Consider the following 19,978-nt stretch of genomic DNA (forward strand, 5'->3'; position numbering starts at 1 on the left):
TAAAAAAAAGATCTGACTTGTATAAATATAATTAAAATAAATATGTAAAATATGGATTGAAAGTGCTCCAAATTTCCAAAACAAATAAAATAATATAATTTAAAACATTATAATACAATTGCATAAACTAAATATACATTTTGCTTTTCTGTTCTGCTTTTTCAGTTTTCAGCAAGGTTCAGATAATGTTCTGTCATTCTTTGGCACAAAATGCCACAGCCATTTTGTTTTTGTCAATGTTGGGTTTTTCCAGTAAAGATGGCAGTAATGGTTTCAGTTCTAATTTATTTGTACATTTTGTATCTTTATCACAATATTGTCTACTGGTTTCTATTTGCCACTGCTTCTTCCTTTTAATTATCTGTTCACTTGACTGACTGCTACTATCTCTAGAAACTCCCATTGCCTTTCTACACCCTCTCCCAAAGAAAGCCCAGTCTTCTGTAGTTCTGTCCTGCCATATTTTCCATATCCTGCAGACGCTGTAGTTCTTCAGCAAGTCAGTCCTCAACAACTCAGCCATATTGTGAATATTTACCTCATCTATGTGCTTTATCTTAAGGAACCAAGTGAAGCAAGCACAGGAATGCTCTCGGCTTATAGGATCGGCTTTGTTTTTTACTAGAACCTGATGCCCACCAGCGAGAGCCAGGTGCAAAATAGTGGTGGTGGTGACAATGGCATACTCTTAGAATTAAGGAACAAGGGTACCTCTGAGCACACAGTCAACCCAGGGATTTGTTTTCAGTTCCACCACTCCCCTCTTGCATACGTGTGTGCGTGCGCGCACACACACACACACAGTTCCCCCAAGCTTTCTTCCATCTCAGCAGCCTAATTTAGAAGGGGAGAAAAACCTTTTGTTGTGCTGATGTTAAACACTTGAGAGTCAGAAGTTGCAAATCTACCAACAGATCTCAATCTACTTTCTTTTCACTTCTGTGCTAGAGAACACCTTTCTCTCTCCCCCCTCCTCTCTTTTTTAAAGGTGTGATTGTAATTTGTTAATGAAAGGCTCTGTTGTTCTAGGTACTTGATACCCTGTAATCACATCATGTTCAGCCAAAGATGGGCTGTGAGGGAACGGGACTGGTATTCTGTTTCTGCTGCTAGACTGCTTGCCTTGACTCCAGTCTGCTGCTCTAGTGGGATTACTCTGACTTTTGGAAGGCAAGAAAAAGATTATATCCTGTGGAGAAAGAACATACACGGAGCAGGTAAATATTTCACCTTTTTTCTGAAAGGACAAGCTTTGTGTTAAGGTTTTCCTCTTTTTCTTCTCCATTGTGTATTCAGGCACGGTACAGTCAAAGTCTGGAGCTTATGATTATGATAAAGTTTCTTAATTTCTCTCTCTCATATGTAATGTTTAGCTAGATTAATATTCTATCTAGAAGTAGAATGAAAGCACCTACAGAGGTAGGTGAAAACACTTGCTTACCACGGTAGTATCAGCTCTGTAACATAAACCACTAATAATTCTTATAGAGATGAGAAACTGACCCGAGAGATGATGACATTGAGCAGGTCCAGGATTTCTAGGTCTTGGACTCTCCTCAGCCTGTATTGTCTTTCATCAAACTCATGAGGTTTCGTGAAAACCAATTTACTTTTGTACAACATTTGGATTACTGTGCTAAGTACTGTTACCACTATTTGATGTGTGCAGAATGCTAAGGGACTATTAGGTACTGCATAGAACCTAGAATTTATATTCACTTGGATCCAAAGACCCAGGTGTAGAAGGAAAATGACTGTGGGCACAGTTCTGTAAATGTTTGCACAAGACTTGTACAAGACTTCTTACAGTTCACTTTTCAGAGAGTTTTCGCTTGTACAAGACTTTTCACAGTACAATAATAGATTATGTGTAAGTTTCAGTGCTTCTGACTATATAACAGGCTTGTGCAATTTCTGATGCAAGCAGAAAATAATCTTTTAATTTAATTTCACTCTAGTGCATGGTGCAAAATAGCACTTTTGTAAAAGAAAGACTCCTTCCAAAAGTGGAAAGGCACATTTTGATCCAGTACATAGTGCTTGTGCAGGGAGCTTACACATGAAATAGTAATGGTATATTATTTTACATATTGCTAATGCCTAGATATATCTGCTTGGCTCCCTGTGTTCAAGAAAACAGTTACCCAGTCATATGAAGGTCATGAGACTGATTTCTATTTAGTAAATTCATATTATCGGTAGATAGTACCTCTTTTTCCCTTATGGACTGTTCTAATTAACAGAATGCTAACTAGTCCATATTTCTTTTGGGTCTTTCATAAATTTATGTAATGTTCATTAGATGTAGATCTCCTTACAAGTAGTGTGACTGATTACAAGTATTTATTCAGCCTATCAGGATAAAATTCTACCAAGCAGCTTACAAGTAAAACAACAGTGCATTAGTAAAAACCATTACAAAACCATATTATTAATCTGTCTCAAAGGGCAGTTGGTAATCATGGCCCTGTGGAGGGGATAATTCTGCTGGAGCAGGGGTCTGAGGTGATTTTTGCCTGCCTGCCTTCCTCTCTCTTCTGGGATCTTTCCCACAGGAAAGTTGGTAGTAATTGAAAAGATTTGCTCCAAGAATAGACACGGGTGTGTATGAACATGGGAGCCATTTGCAAGCAGAAAAAGTGAAAGCTCTTATTTCTGAACTGAGAGAGTAGAGGAAGAGAGATGGAGGCAGTTACAAGTGGCCCACTGCATCACCAGTGGGTTTCATATGGAAAACCCAAGTTCAGATCCATACTCTGCCATACACTTCTCTAGATACCTTTAGGCAAATGCTTCTCTCTCACTCTGATCTCCCTCTCAGGAGTTGTTATGATGGTATTATTATGGTTTTATTATTTATTAGATTTATACTTTGCTTCCCACTGCAAAAAGAAGTCTCCAAGTGACTTATACAGATGCAGAAATCCATAATGAATGTAACATTAAGAACCAAAATCAATATAAAACATAATCAGCACAATAATACAAACCCCATAAAACATAATCTAAAAACAATTCAATATGAAAAGTGGACATCCACAAAAATATCTCCCCCTGCCCCCGCTGCCTAGAATGCACACCACAAAGGCAGCCCACAACATTTGTGCCATAAGTAATGTCTAGATGCCTGGGAAAATAAGTACGAAATGAAATCCAAATAAAGAGGAAATGAAATCTAAATAAGTTCAGACTCATCAAAAGTGCAGCCTATGGAAAGAAATGTCATCCATGCAAACTAATAAAACTTGAGCCAATTGCCCAAAACTTTTGTATTTTTCTATAAGGGCATCATAAATATCTCAGGACATCTTGGTCATAGGTCAGCTGAACAAATTTATTGGAAATTTTGTGGAAATTGCCTTCCTAGTGACCAATGACATGATCTTTAACTCCTCATTGTTTCTGTGTTTATGGCTGACAATTCAGTCAGATGGAGAAAGCACTGCAATACTAATGAAAAAATTCACCTTTTATGGTGAAAAACATTTCATTCATTTTCTTGTTCAAGGTAAACTATTGCAGTAACACACTACAGAGACATCCATAAAAATAAAGGACATTCTGTAGTAGAGAGAAGCACATGAAGTTTTGCCAAATTCAGGCTTTCCCCAGATTTCTGTGTTAGGTTTTGTCTATTTCTATAAAACAAACATACGTTTCAGTCAGTTGGCCATTTTGTTGCTCAGCGTTGTCTATTTGATAGCCAGAAAAGGTGAGCCTCCTTGAGTCACTAAACTTCAGTAGGATCAAGAACTTCAAGCGCATTTTCTTAAACTTACAATAGGAAAAGGAACTGAAGTAGGAATTCATTCAGTAGTAGTATGGAACAGAATTCATTCAGCCAACTATGGTAAACTGATCTTGTTTTTTAAGGGCTTGGTAGATTGATCTTCTTTCTGGACCAGTGGAGAAGCGCAAAACCTGGGCAGTGCATTGGTAGGGATCTCTTCCCTCTATACTGCACCATATGGAATATCCTAGCTTATAGGAGCTACAGATACCAATATATCTTTGCATCAGAGACTGTTGTCAGAATAAATGGGAGGAAGAGGCCCCCCTTGCCCCCCTGGCCAGAGACAGGATATGGGTTTTGGGTTTTTTTCAACAGCAACACAAATCACTTGTTTTACGTCATTGCAAATTGTTACCCCTAGGATCTTGATAATCCTTGGACTAGTTGATAGAAAAGCAAATGTTCTTTAGGAAGTGATATGAAAAATAAAAAAGATGTAAATGTTTGCCAGTATAAATAAGTAAAAAGAAGCAACAGGTGGAAATAAATGTCAGATTTCTCAACAGAATAAAGCTGGTCGGACCAAACAATATCTACATTCGCAAATAGGGGATATCTAGCTTACGGAGACTAATCTTCCTTCTTTTGCCTAATTCAAGTGGTCAACTATATCTACACAAATATATCGTCTATTGAATGGCACTATATATGAATGTGATACACATCTGTGATAACCTCCTAAGCAAGCTATTAAGCATACTCATATGGTCTTTGAATATGTGTTTGTATTACTCTTGAAGACCCTAACTTTGACTGTTCTTCCTCTCCATTTCAGATTCCCTTGAAGAGTCCTCAAGCAGTGGTATTGCAGAATCCACGTGTATTGTGGAATATGGGAAAACTGTTGATATTAGTTACCTACAATACCTTTGGGATGCTCAAACTCTCATACTCCACTGCATGAAAGATTGCCAGGTTTGGTCTGCTCCATATGATGGTGAAAAACCTGATCCATGTACCTTTATCCAAACACTGGCTGAGGAAGATGGTAAAAACTTAGACCAGCCCATTTTCCGACTCCAGTACAGAACCCCTAGTAACTGTAGTTCCTCTCAGATTACTTCACTGGGGGAAAAGATGCAGCTGGATCTGGAGTGGGATGATAGCTATGATACTGGGATTTCTCCTGGATCTGATATGGGCTCTCCCCAGCATGATGATTTAAAGAGTGTAGACACGCAGCCTCCTGCAGGACCACCAAAGCACATTCAGGAAATGAAGAAAAATGCAATCATGTTGATCAAAGGGTCCTATATAGAGGAATCGGACTTTCAGGATGATGTTATGGTTTACAGGTTATGTGCCCAAAAGGATGTGCAGGAAGCAGACAGCCTAAAGGAGAAAGCTTTAATGTCACAATCTCAAAATGCAGATAATCCAAAGGTTCTCCCTACCAATGGTCCCCTTAAAAGTTCACAATTAGATTCAGATTTAGAGGAGCACAACGGGGAAAATTCAAACTTGACTCAACACACAACAGCCGAAATCCATGAGGCTGCTATTGAATCAACCCCACAGCATGATTTGGAACTGGAGTTGGCTTGCCCAGAAGTGGATCACAATGCTAACATGAGGTTGCTGAGCCCAGAGAGTGAAGATTTTATTTCGCAGTGTGATAACATCATTAAAGAATTGGATTCTAACTCTACAGGTTTCGTAGAACTAAAATTGCTTATTCCTGATGCAATCTCTCCAGTGGAAGAGGAAGAGGACTTTGAAAATTTTTCGGCTGATACTCCATCAGCAGAAAGTATGCCTTCACCCTTTGGACCAAAAGATGTATGGCCCAGCAATCCTGCAAGGATTCAGAGTATCCCCTTTACAGGTGGGATTTTCTAATTAGCCCAACTCTTTTAAATAAATAATAAATTTCTGGCTAGAGGAAAGAGGCATATGAATAAGAAAGAACCTCTTTACTATATTGACATTGAATAACACTTTGTGGAATGGTTACTTTTGTGGCTGTGTTCTTGGCTTGGATTTCAGATTTTACTTGACCACTTCAATAGCTTGGGATTTATATTTCCTGTACAGAAAATCTGAAATAGGAACATCGTTCTAGGGGATGCTTCTATATATTTTAAGAAAAGGGGTAATAGAACTATTAGACCAAGTGCTACGAAATAGCAGTTGCTAGAAAAAAGAGATTTGGCAATTGATCTTATTTATAGTGAGGCAAAAAAACCAACCAACCCCTGTGTATTCGCTGTAAAATAGAAGTTGCAGTGTCCTATCTTACCCACTTTTGCTTCTCACTTTTGAGCACTAGATGGCAGCTCTGTTGCCATTATTTGCATCTGCCCCATTTTAAGCGCACATTGAGGCATCCTGCTCCCCAGATATGAAGTGTCTGTAGCAGTGCTGTGTTGTGTTTCCTTCAGTTTGGTTCCAGTGTCATACTTACCCATAGGCTTATAGAGCAGTTGTGTAGCAAGACACACTGAATTTTGGCTTGGTAATAGTGACTGTGTTACTTGTGTAGCTTTTATAGCTTTTACAGCTACTTGTGTAGCTTTTATGTGTCTTGGAACACAGGTTATCCTTAATGTTCCCTGGTATCCTATGATATGAAGATTCATACTCTTAGAAAAACCAGAAAACAAACAATAGTTTTAATAATGGTGGTAGATGAGTTGGAAATGCCAAATATGACCAAAAAACAAATCTGAAGCAAATGTCCATTTTGTATTACTCATTCATTTGAAATTATATTACATCAACATTTATCTGTTCCTAAAAGGATCCAGAAAATATAATCATGAGAGGAATTATCCAGATAATACGGTGGGGGGAGAAGAGCATGCGAAATATGGCAACGTGTCACATAGCTCCATCCATCATTTAAACTGGGTAATACAGTTGAATGAGCATATTGCTATCAGATGTATTAATCTGGTCTAGAAACAGTTTCCCTTCCACTGGTTGCCTGACCAGCACACAAAATAATTAGCTTAAATTATTTTATTAAGCTTCATCAATAATTGGATTTCTCTTACTAAAATACCTTTGTGATTTTTGAACGATAGCAATTGATGATGGCTTTGGTAAGCCAAAACCCAGACAGATCTTGTGGCTATAGCCAAATTAAGAAAACGTGATGTTTCAAATGACTGCAATATTAATGCACTTCAGCTCATTCAGTGGCGTCTTCCTTCTCACTTAGTTGTAGCAGTAGTATGGAAGGGATTATTTGTTGTACTTACTGGACATCAAGGTTCTTCTTCTGGGATTTTGTTTTTACTACCTTTAAGGCTCTGTTGGCATGTTAAGTCTTTTGAAAGACTCTGGGTTTGGCAGTAATCTGAACAAAGTTTTACACTGGAGGCTCTTTAATTCCCTGTTTTCCACCCATCCTGGCTTTTTTGTAGCATTTGGAGATTCATTGTCATATGAAATATAGCTAATAAATAAGTTATCTGGTTACCAGTATTGCCTAGTTGCCAGTTTTATGGCTTGGAACACAATCACAGTGTAGGGATTCATTATTCCTTTTCCATATGATTATAGCACTGAAACAAAGTTTCCTTGTCAAGGGAATGAACAGATACTTTTTTTTCCCAGAAGGCAATGTGGACATAAACAGATCTTTGTATGTGACACTGATACTTTGTGAGAGAAATAGCATCCGTTTCTTCTAATAATGTATGCAATACAAGCCCCAACCCATTCATCCACCAACAAGGACACAATCAGCATTTCAGTAATGGGAATGTAATGTGGCAAATAAAACTTTTATTATGAATAGGACCCCAATTAGTTTTATGTCTGTGCCTGCATGGTGAGTTTTGTATAACATCATTAATTTTGATCTAATTAGTCTGTGCTACTCCTCTTGCGAAGCTTGTAAACCTCTACTTGTCACCTGAGATTCTTCATCTAACAAGGTGCTTGAAGCTAGCTTAGTGGTGACAGGGCCATTTATATGTATTATGTTTAGGTCTTCAGAAGCAACTCGTCTGTACAGCAAGAGCCCCTTTCCATCTACAACTGTGTATCCATTTCCAGAATAGTTTAACATTCAATATCCATGCTTATGCTATTTTCTTAGTCTCTTAGACAGTTATTGCTCTTGGATCCCATTAGCAATAAAGACCACAATCACATTTGTCTGAAAAGGAAGGTAATAAGGAAGGTTGTTTTATGGGAGCTTCTTAAAAAACTGGAAGATAACCTGGGAGAACTTGACTATAGTCTAGAAAAGGGTGCAAGCAATCTTATTAGGCTGAACTGGTTCTTAATTCATGGCACTGTGCATAGAGCAACCTGGCCGTGTTAAACAACCAGTGGTGTGTTTTTAATAACCCCATCTGTACGACACTTTTTTTTTGAGCAAAGGTTAACAGGCCTCAATTGACTCTGGATTTTACATACTATGTGGGAAGCCTGAGCAACCTGATCCGTAGATTATGCTGAAGCAGCATCCTAAGCACAGCAAGCGAAGCAACGATATTCAGCTGTGCCCTGCTTGCCATTACGAGCTCTTCTATACCACATCATTGGCCAATACATTCAGGAGAAGAGACTGTAAATGCCTCCAAGACTTTCACTGCCTTCCTCCTAATATGAGCAAAAACATGGGCACAGGCGTGCCAGTGGATAATATCTGTGTTAGTGGCAGTTTTGTCCTCAAGATGGGATTGAAACCTCTATGTATGGAGCTACACCGTCTTGATTTGTGTAGTCCCTCACAGGATCACTATGCTGAGCAGATACATGAGTCAGAATTCCCTGCTGTGTCTATAGCAGGGAGCTTGTAACAGTTTGTCCTGCAAAGTATAGATGAGTGCTAGTTGGGATAATATGAACAAGTCAATGTAGCAAAATCATTTGCACCAACCAACCAGGACAAAAGCACATTGCTATCTATGAAGAAGTTGAAAGCCCAGGTCCCAGGCAACCATTACCCCCAAATTCTTCTCGAGCTCAAATTTTAATCTGAGTCAGAAGAGGATTTCCTTCATGCCCCCTCCACTTTCCTTCCCTCCCTCTGCACTGACTGGGTTGGAGTGGCAGCAGGTCAGGAGGCAGTAGTAAGCCATGGCAAGCTTTAGGGGGAGCTGCCCCTTTTCCTTCTCCGAAGCATGCCAGGATAGGCAAAGTAGCCCCTGGGAAATGTAGTTTTCCAAAGGGCTACTTGATTTAATTTAGCCCCTTGGAAACTATATTTCCCAGAGGCAACTGCTGGCATGTGTCAGGGAAGGGGTGGGGGGATTTCTTCCAGTGGCTTGCTTAAGACATGGTGCCACTGCCACTCCAGCCTGATAAGTGGGGTGGGATGCGAGATTTGGTGGGGAATAGGTGGGGGAGAAGGGGGATGAGTAGGTAACTGGGTGGGAGGGAGGAGTTTAGGATTTTAAGGCAGGAAATTTAATGGGGGGTTGGGGGGGAAGAGCTTAGCTTATTTCTGAGTCAATTTGATGCGGGGGGGGGGGGAATCTCTTCCTAGACTCCAGTCTGCCCTGCTAGTCATGTCCCCCAGCTAATTAGCACTAAGTCAACTTGATAAAGTGCAGGGTGTGCTTAACATGTGATGCACAAACACAGAGCCCCTCGGTCCCTTTTCGCCACTCCCATCTTGAGCACAAAAAGACCATAGGGCTGAAAACTATGCTGCTCGATGCTTGTTCTCCTGACATTACTGTGCCTTTCCTTTCTCCAGTCCAATGTTGTTTTAACAATTAATCATGTGTTTGTTTTTTAAAATCTGCAGGACCGTTTATCAGTGTGGTGTTATCAAAACTGGAAAACATGTTGGAAAACTCCCTGCATGTGAATTTGTTGCTCATTGGTATCATCACTCATCTGGCCAGTTACCCACAGCCCCTTCTCCGTTCCTTTCTGCTCAATACCAATATGGTATTTCAGCCTAGTGTGCGGTCATTGTATCAGGTATGTCATTATTGTGTCATGTTCACATAAATATAGTATGTTGTTGATTATTCTTTACATTCTCTGTATTTATTGTTAATATAGAGCCATCAGTGTACATGGCACTCTGCAAAGTAACATAAGCAAAAGAAAAAAGCATCTTTGTCCCAAGGAGCTTGCAATCTCAATTTAGACCCAAGAGAGAGGCAAGAGCAATAAAAAATGAATGCAAGCAAATGCAATTTGTTTTATCTTTTGTTCGGTGTTTTCCATTTTCTTTCCTTGCCTATTTTAGGATTAACTCCTTAGGGCCTCACTCTGCAGTATTTCCAGGGTTATTCTGAGAAAACTGAAGATCTCCCCGTGTGTCTCTGTTGTTTATAATTAAGCCTCATTAGAGTGTGGCAGTTTTATAGGTCCCTGCTTTTTAAATAGGAGATTTGCAAACATTTTGCCTTGAACTTTTTGTTTAGGTGCTGCGGAACGGTGCCTTAAAGTTGCTACATTAATAATGTTGCTGTGCAGAGCTTGGCACCGTAACAGTCCTTAATGCGATTTTGAGCACAAGAGACACAGTACACAGATAATTCAGTACATAACGGAAATGACAATATGAAGATTTATGCTGCTATTGTTTTGGCAGGTGCTGGCATCTGTGAAAAACAAAATTGAGCAGTTTGCTTCCATCGAAAAGGATTTCCCTGGTCTTCTCATGCAAGCCCAACAGTACTTGCTTTTACGAGTGGACATGTTGGATATTCCTCTAGAGTCGTTGACCAAAGGCAAGTTCGTAATAAGAACATACAACAATATGTCTTACTAATATTTCCTGTTTTAACAAGATTTGAAGAAATGAAGAGGAAACTATGTTTACGCTACTACCCAAGCATGCTCTGAATTGATTTAATAATATGCTAGGCTTAAAATTATTGGGATTAAATATATTGTAAAAATCCCACCAGCCCCCTTCTTTTTAGATACAGAAGGATAGAAAATCTTTATTTTGTGGGATAGTTGGCACCTGGTCATTTAGCTGTGTGTGGGGTTCATCCCCATTGGACCTGAAAGGCAGATGAGAAGGACCCTTGGAAGCCTAGGCTATCTTCTGACATCTTATGGAAGGGATACGGTATCATATCAAGGCTCTTTGCAGAGTTCTCCAATGATGAGAGTGTGCTCCAGCTAAAGCCCTATAGGCTGTAGCTGCTGTCCTGAAGAAACAGGGTGAAGCAACTTTCTCACAACCTTTTTACCTTCTTGTTTGTAAGGGTAAAATTAAGTATCATATTACATTTGTAGGAACATAAACTGTCCTATACATTGTCAGATTATTTGGATTTCTAGCTCAGGATCTGAGGAAGTGGTATTTGTCATCACCTGCTAGCTGATCCTTTTAACTGAAGGTGCCAGGGATTGAACCTTGGATCTTCTGCATGCAGAGTATGTGCTGTACCAGTAGGTATGTTTCCTCCCCTCCCTTATATCCTACTATTCCTCCAAGAAGCTATGGACAGCATACAGGGAGGGGCCGTGGTTCAGTGGTAGAGCACCCTCTTTGCATGCAGAAGGTCTGAGGTTCAATCCTCGCCATCTCCAGGCAGGGCTGGAAAAACTCCTGCCTGAAATCCTGGAGAGCCATTGCTGCCAGTCTGTGTCGACAATAACTGGGCTAGATAGATCCATGGTCTGACTCAGTATAATAAAGCAGCTTCCTGTGTTCCTGTGTTATCCTTACAGCAACCCTCTGAGGTAGAGTAGGTTGAAATAGTAACTTGCTTAAGTCGACCCAATAAGTTTTACGACTTATCGGCTTTTAGATCAAATGATAGACCCTTCCTCCATAAAAGGTCTCCATAAGGACATGGTTTCTTTTAACTATAATTTCCAACTCCTAAAGGAGTAACCCTCTTTTTCTTCTCTTCAGGACTGGCAGAATATATGTGCCTGTCTTGCTTTATTTTTAGCCTGACCATGTGACGGAGAGAGTGGTTGCAAACATTCGTTTAGGAAACATTCATAGCAGGAAAAGGCTCTGCAGTTCATGCATTGTCACGAGTGAGGAGCACGCCCAACATCTCATGAATACGTCCTCTCAAGTGGAGTGGACTATGTTAAAAATAAGCTCAGCCATAATCCCCTCAGGGCGAAGGGAAGAGATGTTGGACCCTTTCCTATGGAACAGCTTCTCCTACTGCAGCTGCTTTTTGAATACATCGCCGCCAGTTCTTATGCGTTGACCAGAGTCAACTTTTACTGCAGCTACTAAGACATGAGTAGGGTCCTAAAACATAATGGCTGTGATTTAAGGAAGCACATGAGCAGCTTCATGTTCTGCGACTCACTCTCAACAGTTGCCTGCATAGAATCCTCAGGCAGCGATTTAAATGTCCATAACTTAAAAAAAAAAAAATGTTTGGGAGATTTTTGCACAATAACTGTGTACTAAGAAACTCAAAGGACGTATCCATGTGCACTAGTAGCCAGTTACCTTAAACAGCTCTTCTGCCAAATCTCAACACTGATTTTTAAACTTCATATTTTAGGGAGCTTGTCACACCGTTATTATTGTCACTCCGTTATTACAATTAATATGTTGTATTAGAATGTGGATGTCACCTATCAAGGCAGTGCTGCTGCAGCAGGGATATCTGATTTTCCAAGCACTTTCGAAGCCTGTTTTTGTTGCTGGGAATGTATGATTCTTTCCTCGGCTAGAGCTTCCATTTCTGTTGTGCGTGCTGCTGTGTGGCATGTGGTTATGGACTGTTACGAGCACCTCTTAAATAGTAGCTTTGGCATTAGTAGTAGCAGAGTTTACCTATTCCTATGCCTGTAAGGGTTTCACCATCCTAAACCAAGCTTCAAGTGTAAAAGGGGCGGGGGAGTGATTCTTTTTATCTGTGGAGCCAAGTAAAGGAGCCACAAGGTGATTGAAAATATGGGGGCAATGGTGCAGCTGCAGCACTGTTGACCCTGAGGAGGAAGGGGGAGCAATAGCAGCAGCAACACCCCATCCTGTCCTCGGCAGAAGCTCACAAATGAGCTTTCGCTTCTTCCCCCATTTTCCCGCATGTACTACTACAGCCTTGGTACATGAGTACTCACTAATTTGAGTACTCATCACCTCCAAATGTTTTGGACTGCAACTCCCATCAGCCCCAGCCAGTTTGGGCAGGGATTATTGGAGTTATAGCCCAAAACATCTGGAGGTCGCCAGGTTGAGGAAGGCTGTTCTACTCAAACAAATGCATGCCCCATGCTCACATAGCAAGCCTTGCCACTAAGGGAGCTCCTTTGGAACTTCCGGCAGCAAAGTGCGGAACAACAAACAGTAGAACAATTAATTAAAGCAGGAGAAGTCTGGGGGACTAGTGCAGAATTTGTGCACCTTTCTCTTTTCCAGCCATTGGAGCTGAGAGGGAGGAGGAGGACTATGGACTATGTATGGCAGCACCAGAAGACCGAGTAAGCGGCAACTGGTCAAGCTCATAATGCCTACATGGGCAGAAAAAGCTTGGAGAGGCAATGAGTTTAGAAGTTGTGTGAGGAGAGAATTATGGACATTTGCCAGTGTGAGGGGAGGAAGAGGAGGGAGGTAAAAGCTTCCATCCTCTCTTGACCCAACTACTTGGTTGATTGGTGGCGACAGCAGTCCCAGATCTGTGTGTGCAGATGTTTGTTCTTTCTATCTGAAAGGGGGACAGAGAAATGTGACTCCTCCACCCTTCCCCTCTCATAGCTACATTTGGCGCTCCACAGCCAGTAGGCAGAGACATGGCTAACCTATGTCCTTGGTATGTTTGGAGGCCCTCCTGCTCAGTCAGCTGAGCTGCAGGGGGCAGACCCCTGCTCCAGAGTCCAGCCCTTAAAGGTGCCACTGTGCTGCTGATCTCAAATTATTCAGGATGGTGAAATCCCAAGTGAACTCTAAAGAGGTCCATTAAGGATAGCTCTGAGCTGGATTTTTAGTTTAGAAGAAAGATAACAAAGAAGGAAAACAAATACAGCTTCATAACCTTATGAAAGGTGTGGAGGAATTGAATAAAGATGATCTCCCCGCCCCCCCCATTATGGATGTCGGTTTTGTTATAAGGTAAGGTTTGTAATAGTACAAATGGAAGTACTGTTTCACACAACATGTAATTACCACTGCAAGATGCAGTGGTAGACAGCTTTTAGACAAATTCATGCAGTGGTAGGTTTTTCAGCAGCCATGGCTAAATGGAAGTGCAATATACCTCTGTTTACTGGATCTTCTGGAAAAGGGCTAAGAGGTCACTTGGATGTTGTGTGAGGGCCCGTGCTGAGAAAGAATCTTCTGGAAAAACACAGCACATGCTTTTCTGGAATTGCAGTCAGTATGTATTCTCATTTTAGAATTCAGTTCCTACACCAAGAAGCCCTTGTTCTCATCTTCCTAGAATTACTCAGTCGGAGGACTGTTTGTGTATAGCTGTTGTGGATATGAGTTTTCATTAGAAGCTATGTTCAGAAGTGATGGGGAATATGCAGAATCTTAGAAGAACAGTAACCATTATGACTAATTGCTTAGCTGTGGAATGTGTGAAGAAGTCACTCTATTTATTATTTTTCAGAGTAAACCCCTTGCTTGATTTTATTTGATGCTTTTCAGTAGTGTTGTGAGAAGCAATGGACACCTTCCCCCCCCCCGCCCTGGAGGTTCATCTTAATATTTCTCCATTCCTAATTGACATACTGACATCTTCTAATATTAGGGAGCCTGCGAAACCACTGTATGCTTCTTAATGGTTATTAGCCTATCAAGGGTATATGCAGTAACTAAGATGTTTACTGGAGCTCATAGGAATTGGGAAGCTCATTCAGAAAACTGTACTCCAGAAAACCTTCCTGTTGTGAGGCATGGTAATTGTCCAATGGAGTTTGAGTTTGCAGCCGACATATAAAGGCTGGGATCCAATGAGTTGCTCAGGTTCATGCCAGTGGCTTGTGGTAGCCCTGTGGGTATTACTTTGAACTGCCGACTTGCATGTCATATCATGCTTTTGAAACGTGCCTCATTTTCAAAAGCAGTTTTCCTGGGTTGTGGAGCAGTGCTGTTAGAGGGAAAACAAGCCTAATGGGCCCTTGAGGTAATGGAATTAGTTTTATGCCTCTTTGGATCCTGGCACTATTTTATGTGTCTCCCAAGGGCCTCCCATGAAATCTTTGCTATCATATTCTTTACCCTGCTTAATCGATCTCCAAAATACTTATGCATACTGTGTAAATGACTCCTAATATTCAGTGAATATTCATGAAGTTTTTTTTCCCTTTTAAAATATGTTTTAGTTCTCCATCAGACTTTCCTCCCTACTCCCCCACACATTTTTTAGGCTTGATCATTTGCCAAGATTCTCCATATTGAGTACTTTTTGATGACCCTGAAGTAGAGGCTGCACAGACACTTTCTCCATGCTGCCCCCCCCCCCCATGTTGTAGCAGCTTTTAAGGTCTCTTGACTAATGCTTATAGAATAAACAAATTCCTGGATAGCTGCAGCTTTGACTCTCAGACAGGCTCACTATGCCAGCAATCAAATTGCAATGCCTGAGGCCAGTTGTCCATCAACACATATCGTTATGTCAATTAGGGAATATAAGGTAGAAATGGCCCGTGGTAATGGGTAGATACAAGACTATTTGAACTATTTGTGCATAAGGTCACCATGGGATGCTTAGATTCAAATTTACCAGTAAAATTAATGCTTTCTTTTCCTTAAAGCTGTAAGGAAAATGTATTTTATAAGTAAATTATAAAAAAATTAGGAACACATTTCTTCTTACATCCTGAAAGATTTATGTTGAGCTTTATTTATGATAATTAATTTAGGATAAATAGCATGTAGAACAACAGATGTATATGCAGACATAACTATTGGAGAGGAGACTGGAAAGGTTTTTACCTATACCAGCCTGGTGCTCACCTGATGTTTTGAACTACAACTCCCAGCATTCCCGACCATTGGCCAAGCTGACTGGAACTGATGCGAGTTGCAGCCCAAAACATCAGGAGGGCACCAGGTTGGAGAAGGTGGTGCTATATGGCACTAGTATCTCAACTGGAGGATTAGCATGCGTGAACACTGTTTACACTTTCACATTGCCTATAGTTGTAAAGCCAGTGGTGTGAGGTGCTAGACCCCTGAGACTTCAGTTTAGATCACCGTTCAGCCAGGCATTCACTTGGTAGCCTCGGGCAAGTTAAACCACTTTCAGCCGTAGTTTTCTGTTGGTAAAATGAGAATATGCATGACCTACCCTTCCTAAGGTGGTTGTGAGAATCTTAAAACACTTTGCACACTTCAGTGTGCTGTAGAAATGACTCTTGATCATGATTCTAGCCGCTTCTGTGCCATAGCATGCTGGAGAGACTAAATCTGTACAACGTAAGTGGAATATTGTAGCCCCAGGAGTTCTGTGTACTTTTCACCTTCGTATAATTGTCGAAGTTCATGTGTAATTCAGCACAAAACTGATCATTTTTCTCTTTCGGGTTTCAGACTATGCACAGCACAACAATGTTGCGGGGAAAGGCAGGAACCTTTCAGAAGCTTCCCAAGCCATCCTGCAGCCTTTCTTAGGAAGTAAGGCAAAGAAAGGAACCGCTCTTCCCAGTGTTCCTCTGCACATCCGGAACGCTGTTCTTGCAGCTGCCCTCTTCCCAGAGTTTCTCAAGGAGCTTGCAGCTCTTGCACAGGAACATTCCATTCTGTGTTACAAAGTATTTGGTGATTTTGAGGATTATTATTAATTTTAAGACTTTTAAAGACATTTTCACTTTTGTTTTGAAGACAGAGCTACTTATAATGGAAAAGAATGCTTTATATTCCTGGTAATACTTGATTCAGGGGAAATTGTTACATCTTTATGTTGGGCCTTATTTCCAACTGTGCAACATACAAACTTGATGTATTAGTGAAACTGCTTATTTTATCTAGTTCTTACCCTTGGTTTTACTTACCTCAGTTGTCATCTTTAAACTGCGCAGTAGACACTTTGGGTTAAAAAGGCACAATTGTGTGAACAACTACAAGATGGCTGGGGAATCTTGGGAGTTGTAGGACTTTTTTCTGTCATGCATAGGATTGCGCCCAACGTGACAAATCCAATACGCCTTTTATGTAAATTATTTTTTAGGTATCTACTGAAGGGGGAGTTAGTAAACCTTTGCCTAAATTCTGCTTTACCAATTGCTGGAGTTGTGAATCCAAATGGATTCAACATATATAAGCTTGTGACTTGATGAAAGCAGGTGCTGCGCTGAATACATACCATATTGCCTTATGTTGTGGACAAGTCTGACGCTCAGCTGTTGGCTCCTTTGAAGTTTAGATGAAATGAGTAAATGGACGTAGAGTGCAGACTGTGGGGAGATTTTCCCTGCCATATCTCAGCATTCTTTGAAAATACTAGATCGCTATCTAAACACCCAAGCCTTATTTTAGTAAGATTTGCACATGACAAAATGTTTCTATGCAAGCTGTAACTTTTTTTCTAGAACATGTTTGTATACGTTTACTGACAAACTGAAGAGAACTATTCAGGTAAATGTTTTAGTAGTGTTAAATGCTTTAATTTCCTTGGAAGTTATTACCATCTATTTTATAAGTAATATTTTTTTCAAATGGAAAAGAATAGCCCGCCTTTCTAAGCTATATTTTTTTGTTAAAATGTTATTTTGGTTTAAGAAAAGCTTCATGGTACTTGTAAACACTGGCTATTTATTTATGATGTATGTTGACTTGTCCTAATATTGCACTTTTGAGGAATGGCAGAAATGTATTGCTCACTAGTAGTAGAGAGGAGGGTGTTACCTGGGATATATACTCTGGAACCTGTTGCAGTTGGTATCCAATTTCTTAAGAACATTTTCTTTTGTGAGTAATGAGACTCATTAGAACAGGTCCAAACATGATGAATTGGTGCATTACAGCTGCTTTTCAGCTGTTGCTAGTAAGAGTAATTGTTCCTCCAGTGCTGAAGTTGGCTTTGTATAATCAGTGGCTGAGTACTTCAGAGCCTTCATTTTCTTTTACAATAGGTCAGAATGGGAAACAACTCTAAAACCAATGGAAACTTGGAAGCAGTTAGTTTTGCTCATGTTGATAAACTCCATATTGAGGTACTAATTGTAGTATGGAGAGGTTGTATCTTCCTTGACAGAACATGGCATCTGAACAGATGAGACTTTTGGAAACCACTCTTGGGCGGATTGCCACATGCCTGCTGCAAAATGTGGATCATTCCTTTAGAAGCACAATTATGGCAAGAGTGGAACTCCTGTTTCCCCTCTTCATCACTTCACTGGTTTGCCCCAGCTGGTCTCTTTTGTCAGGTCTCCTCTGCAGTGAAAAGAATTAGAATATTGCAGACCATAGAAAGCAAAGGGGAAGGGGACCACCGTCCCTCAGTTCAGCCAAGCATTGAGAGTTGTAGACATCTTCTCCAGGCAAGGGCTTGACAATCCAGTTCTTGGGCCTGTTTTATATGCTTGTTGATATCATAATACAATAGCTCAGTTTTTTTAGGGTGCACAGCTGGCTGGGGCATGTTGGGAATTGTAGGCCTTTTTTCTGTCTAAACTTGCATAGGATTGCACCGCTAGTAAATAAATCCAGTTACCTCATAATTCTAGCCCTGTTATCTATTCCACGGGAAGGGATCCTTTGACAGATTGTACAATTTGTGTTCATTAACTGCAGTGGATTTCAAAACTTGCGCTCAGCAGCCACTGTGTTGTCCCGTTCTTGTTGAAAGTTAATGTAGGTGAGGGTTTTCTTTAAAATGTGGACTTTGTACCTGTGGTGTGTGTTAACCACAGAGTACGTGAATGACTGGAAATCAGTTCTATGTAATAGAATTCTTATGCTGTAAATGTTATTATATTTTAAAAAAAGATCTGACTTTTAAAAACCAACCAAGCAGCCATGTTATTGATTATGTAGTCACTTTATGTTTTACCTGCTTCTTGTTGACAGGGAGTGACCACAAAAAAACAACTCGCAATTTTTAGGCTTACTTCAAGGCTTAGGTGTTCATTCTGTAGTGCAGAAAAATAGACTGGAGCACTGTGTCAGAACAGGGGTCCTCTTACTATGTAGTCCTTCTGGCAGTTCTTTGTGTGATCCCTAAACAGGCACAGGCAGTTAAAGGGGATGTGTCAACACTGACTCAATCCAGCTTTTGTGTTAGCCTTGATTGGAGAAGGACAGATCAGCTCCCCACTTATCAGTGAAGTGCAGGCATCAGTTTGGGCAGTCCTATATCAAGCAGGGAAGGACTGTAGCTCAGTGGTAGAGCACAGGCTTTGAATGCAAAAGCTCCCAGGTTCAGTCTCTGCGTTCCTCAGATAGGCGTGGAAAGACCTCTGTTTGAAACCCTGGAGAGTTGCTGCCAGCCAGCGATGGTGTTCACGCAGAAAGATAAGCTGTGAATTCTGGAGAATCCTGGCTTATTTTGAACAAACTGCCTGTTTATGCACACAGCCTGTTTGTTCTTGCTTTGTTCCTCTCTGCTAGTCTGATTGCTAAACAAACCAGGAAGGGTTTGTTTAGCATGTTGTCCAGAGGGGGACTCCTGGCTTGTGGCTCTCTTGACAAGCCAGGAACTGTAAACCAAGGGCAAACTCTGGCTTGTGATTCTGGCTTGTCAAGAGAGCCATGAGCCCCCTGTTTGGACAACACACTAAACAATCTTTGCTGGTTGTGTAGTGCTCACATTAGTGGGAAAGAGCAAATGGGCTGTGTGTGCCAGCAAGCAAGTTCGTTCATGATAAGCCAGGTATGGAATTTCCCCATTCACTTCAAGACGGAGGAGCTCTGCATCCTTTAATTCATTTGTATACTTCAGATGCATATCTTGCCTTTTCTACTATAAGGCACTTAAAGCAGCTTCCCTTGTAAGGCCATTTCCCATGAGTGAAATGTATGTTAATTGCATCTTTTTAAAAGAAGTAAGTCACAGGGCTGCTTGCACTGCTCATACACTTGCAGTGGCCATTTCCCAAGAAAACAGAGTTTCAGTCTCAGGGGTTGAAACACTGGCCTTTTTCAGAAGCATTAAAATTCCAAGGCGGAAAGCAAGATCTGGCTAGTATTTGTGAAGTTCAATTATGACATGATAATTCTACTATATTATTTTGAATTGTGGCCATAGTTCATGTTTGAGGGCAGCGTGATTTAATAAGCAATTTACCAGGCTGCAGTCACTAGAGCTGTTATGTTGTGCCTCTTATGTAGACCACTATTAACATTTGCAAAGTTAAGAGTCTCACTGAGAGCGGAGAGGAAGGTCTGTC

At 40.7% G+C, this 19,978-nt stretch overlaps 1 protein-coding gene across 2 annotated transcripts in view; it reads left to right on the forward strand.

Annotated features, from left to right (window-relative positions):
* Nucleotides 1–18,596, forward strand: part of FHIP1A (FHF complex subunit HOOK interacting protein 1A) — a 108,408-nt gene extending 89,812 nt beyond the window's left edge. For both annotated transcript variants that reach the window (XM_084856259.1, XM_084856260.1), the window contains exons 9-13: nt 1,030–1,217; nt 4,569–5,618; nt 9,504–9,682; nt 10,305–10,443; nt 16,182–18,596. In XM_084856259.1, coding sequence (XP_084712385.1) covers nt 1,030–1,217; nt 4,569–5,618; nt 9,504–9,682; nt 10,305–10,443; nt 16,182–16,432 — 1,807 coding nt within the window. In that variant the 3' untranslated portion in view covers nt 16,433–18,596. The remainder of the gene's footprint in view (nt 1–1,029; nt 1,218–4,568; nt 5,619–9,503; nt 9,683–10,304; nt 10,444–16,181) is intronic.
* The last annotated feature ends 1,382 nt before the right edge of the window (nt 18,597–19,978 follow it).

Source organism: Heloderma suspectum, chromosome 5 (assembly GCF_057233095.1).
Source record: "Heloderma suspectum isolate Gila_16-S chromosome 5, 16-S_ref, whole genome shotgun sequence".
Lineage (NCBI taxonomy): Eukaryota > Metazoa > Chordata > Lepidosauria > Squamata > Helodermatidae > Heloderma > Heloderma suspectum.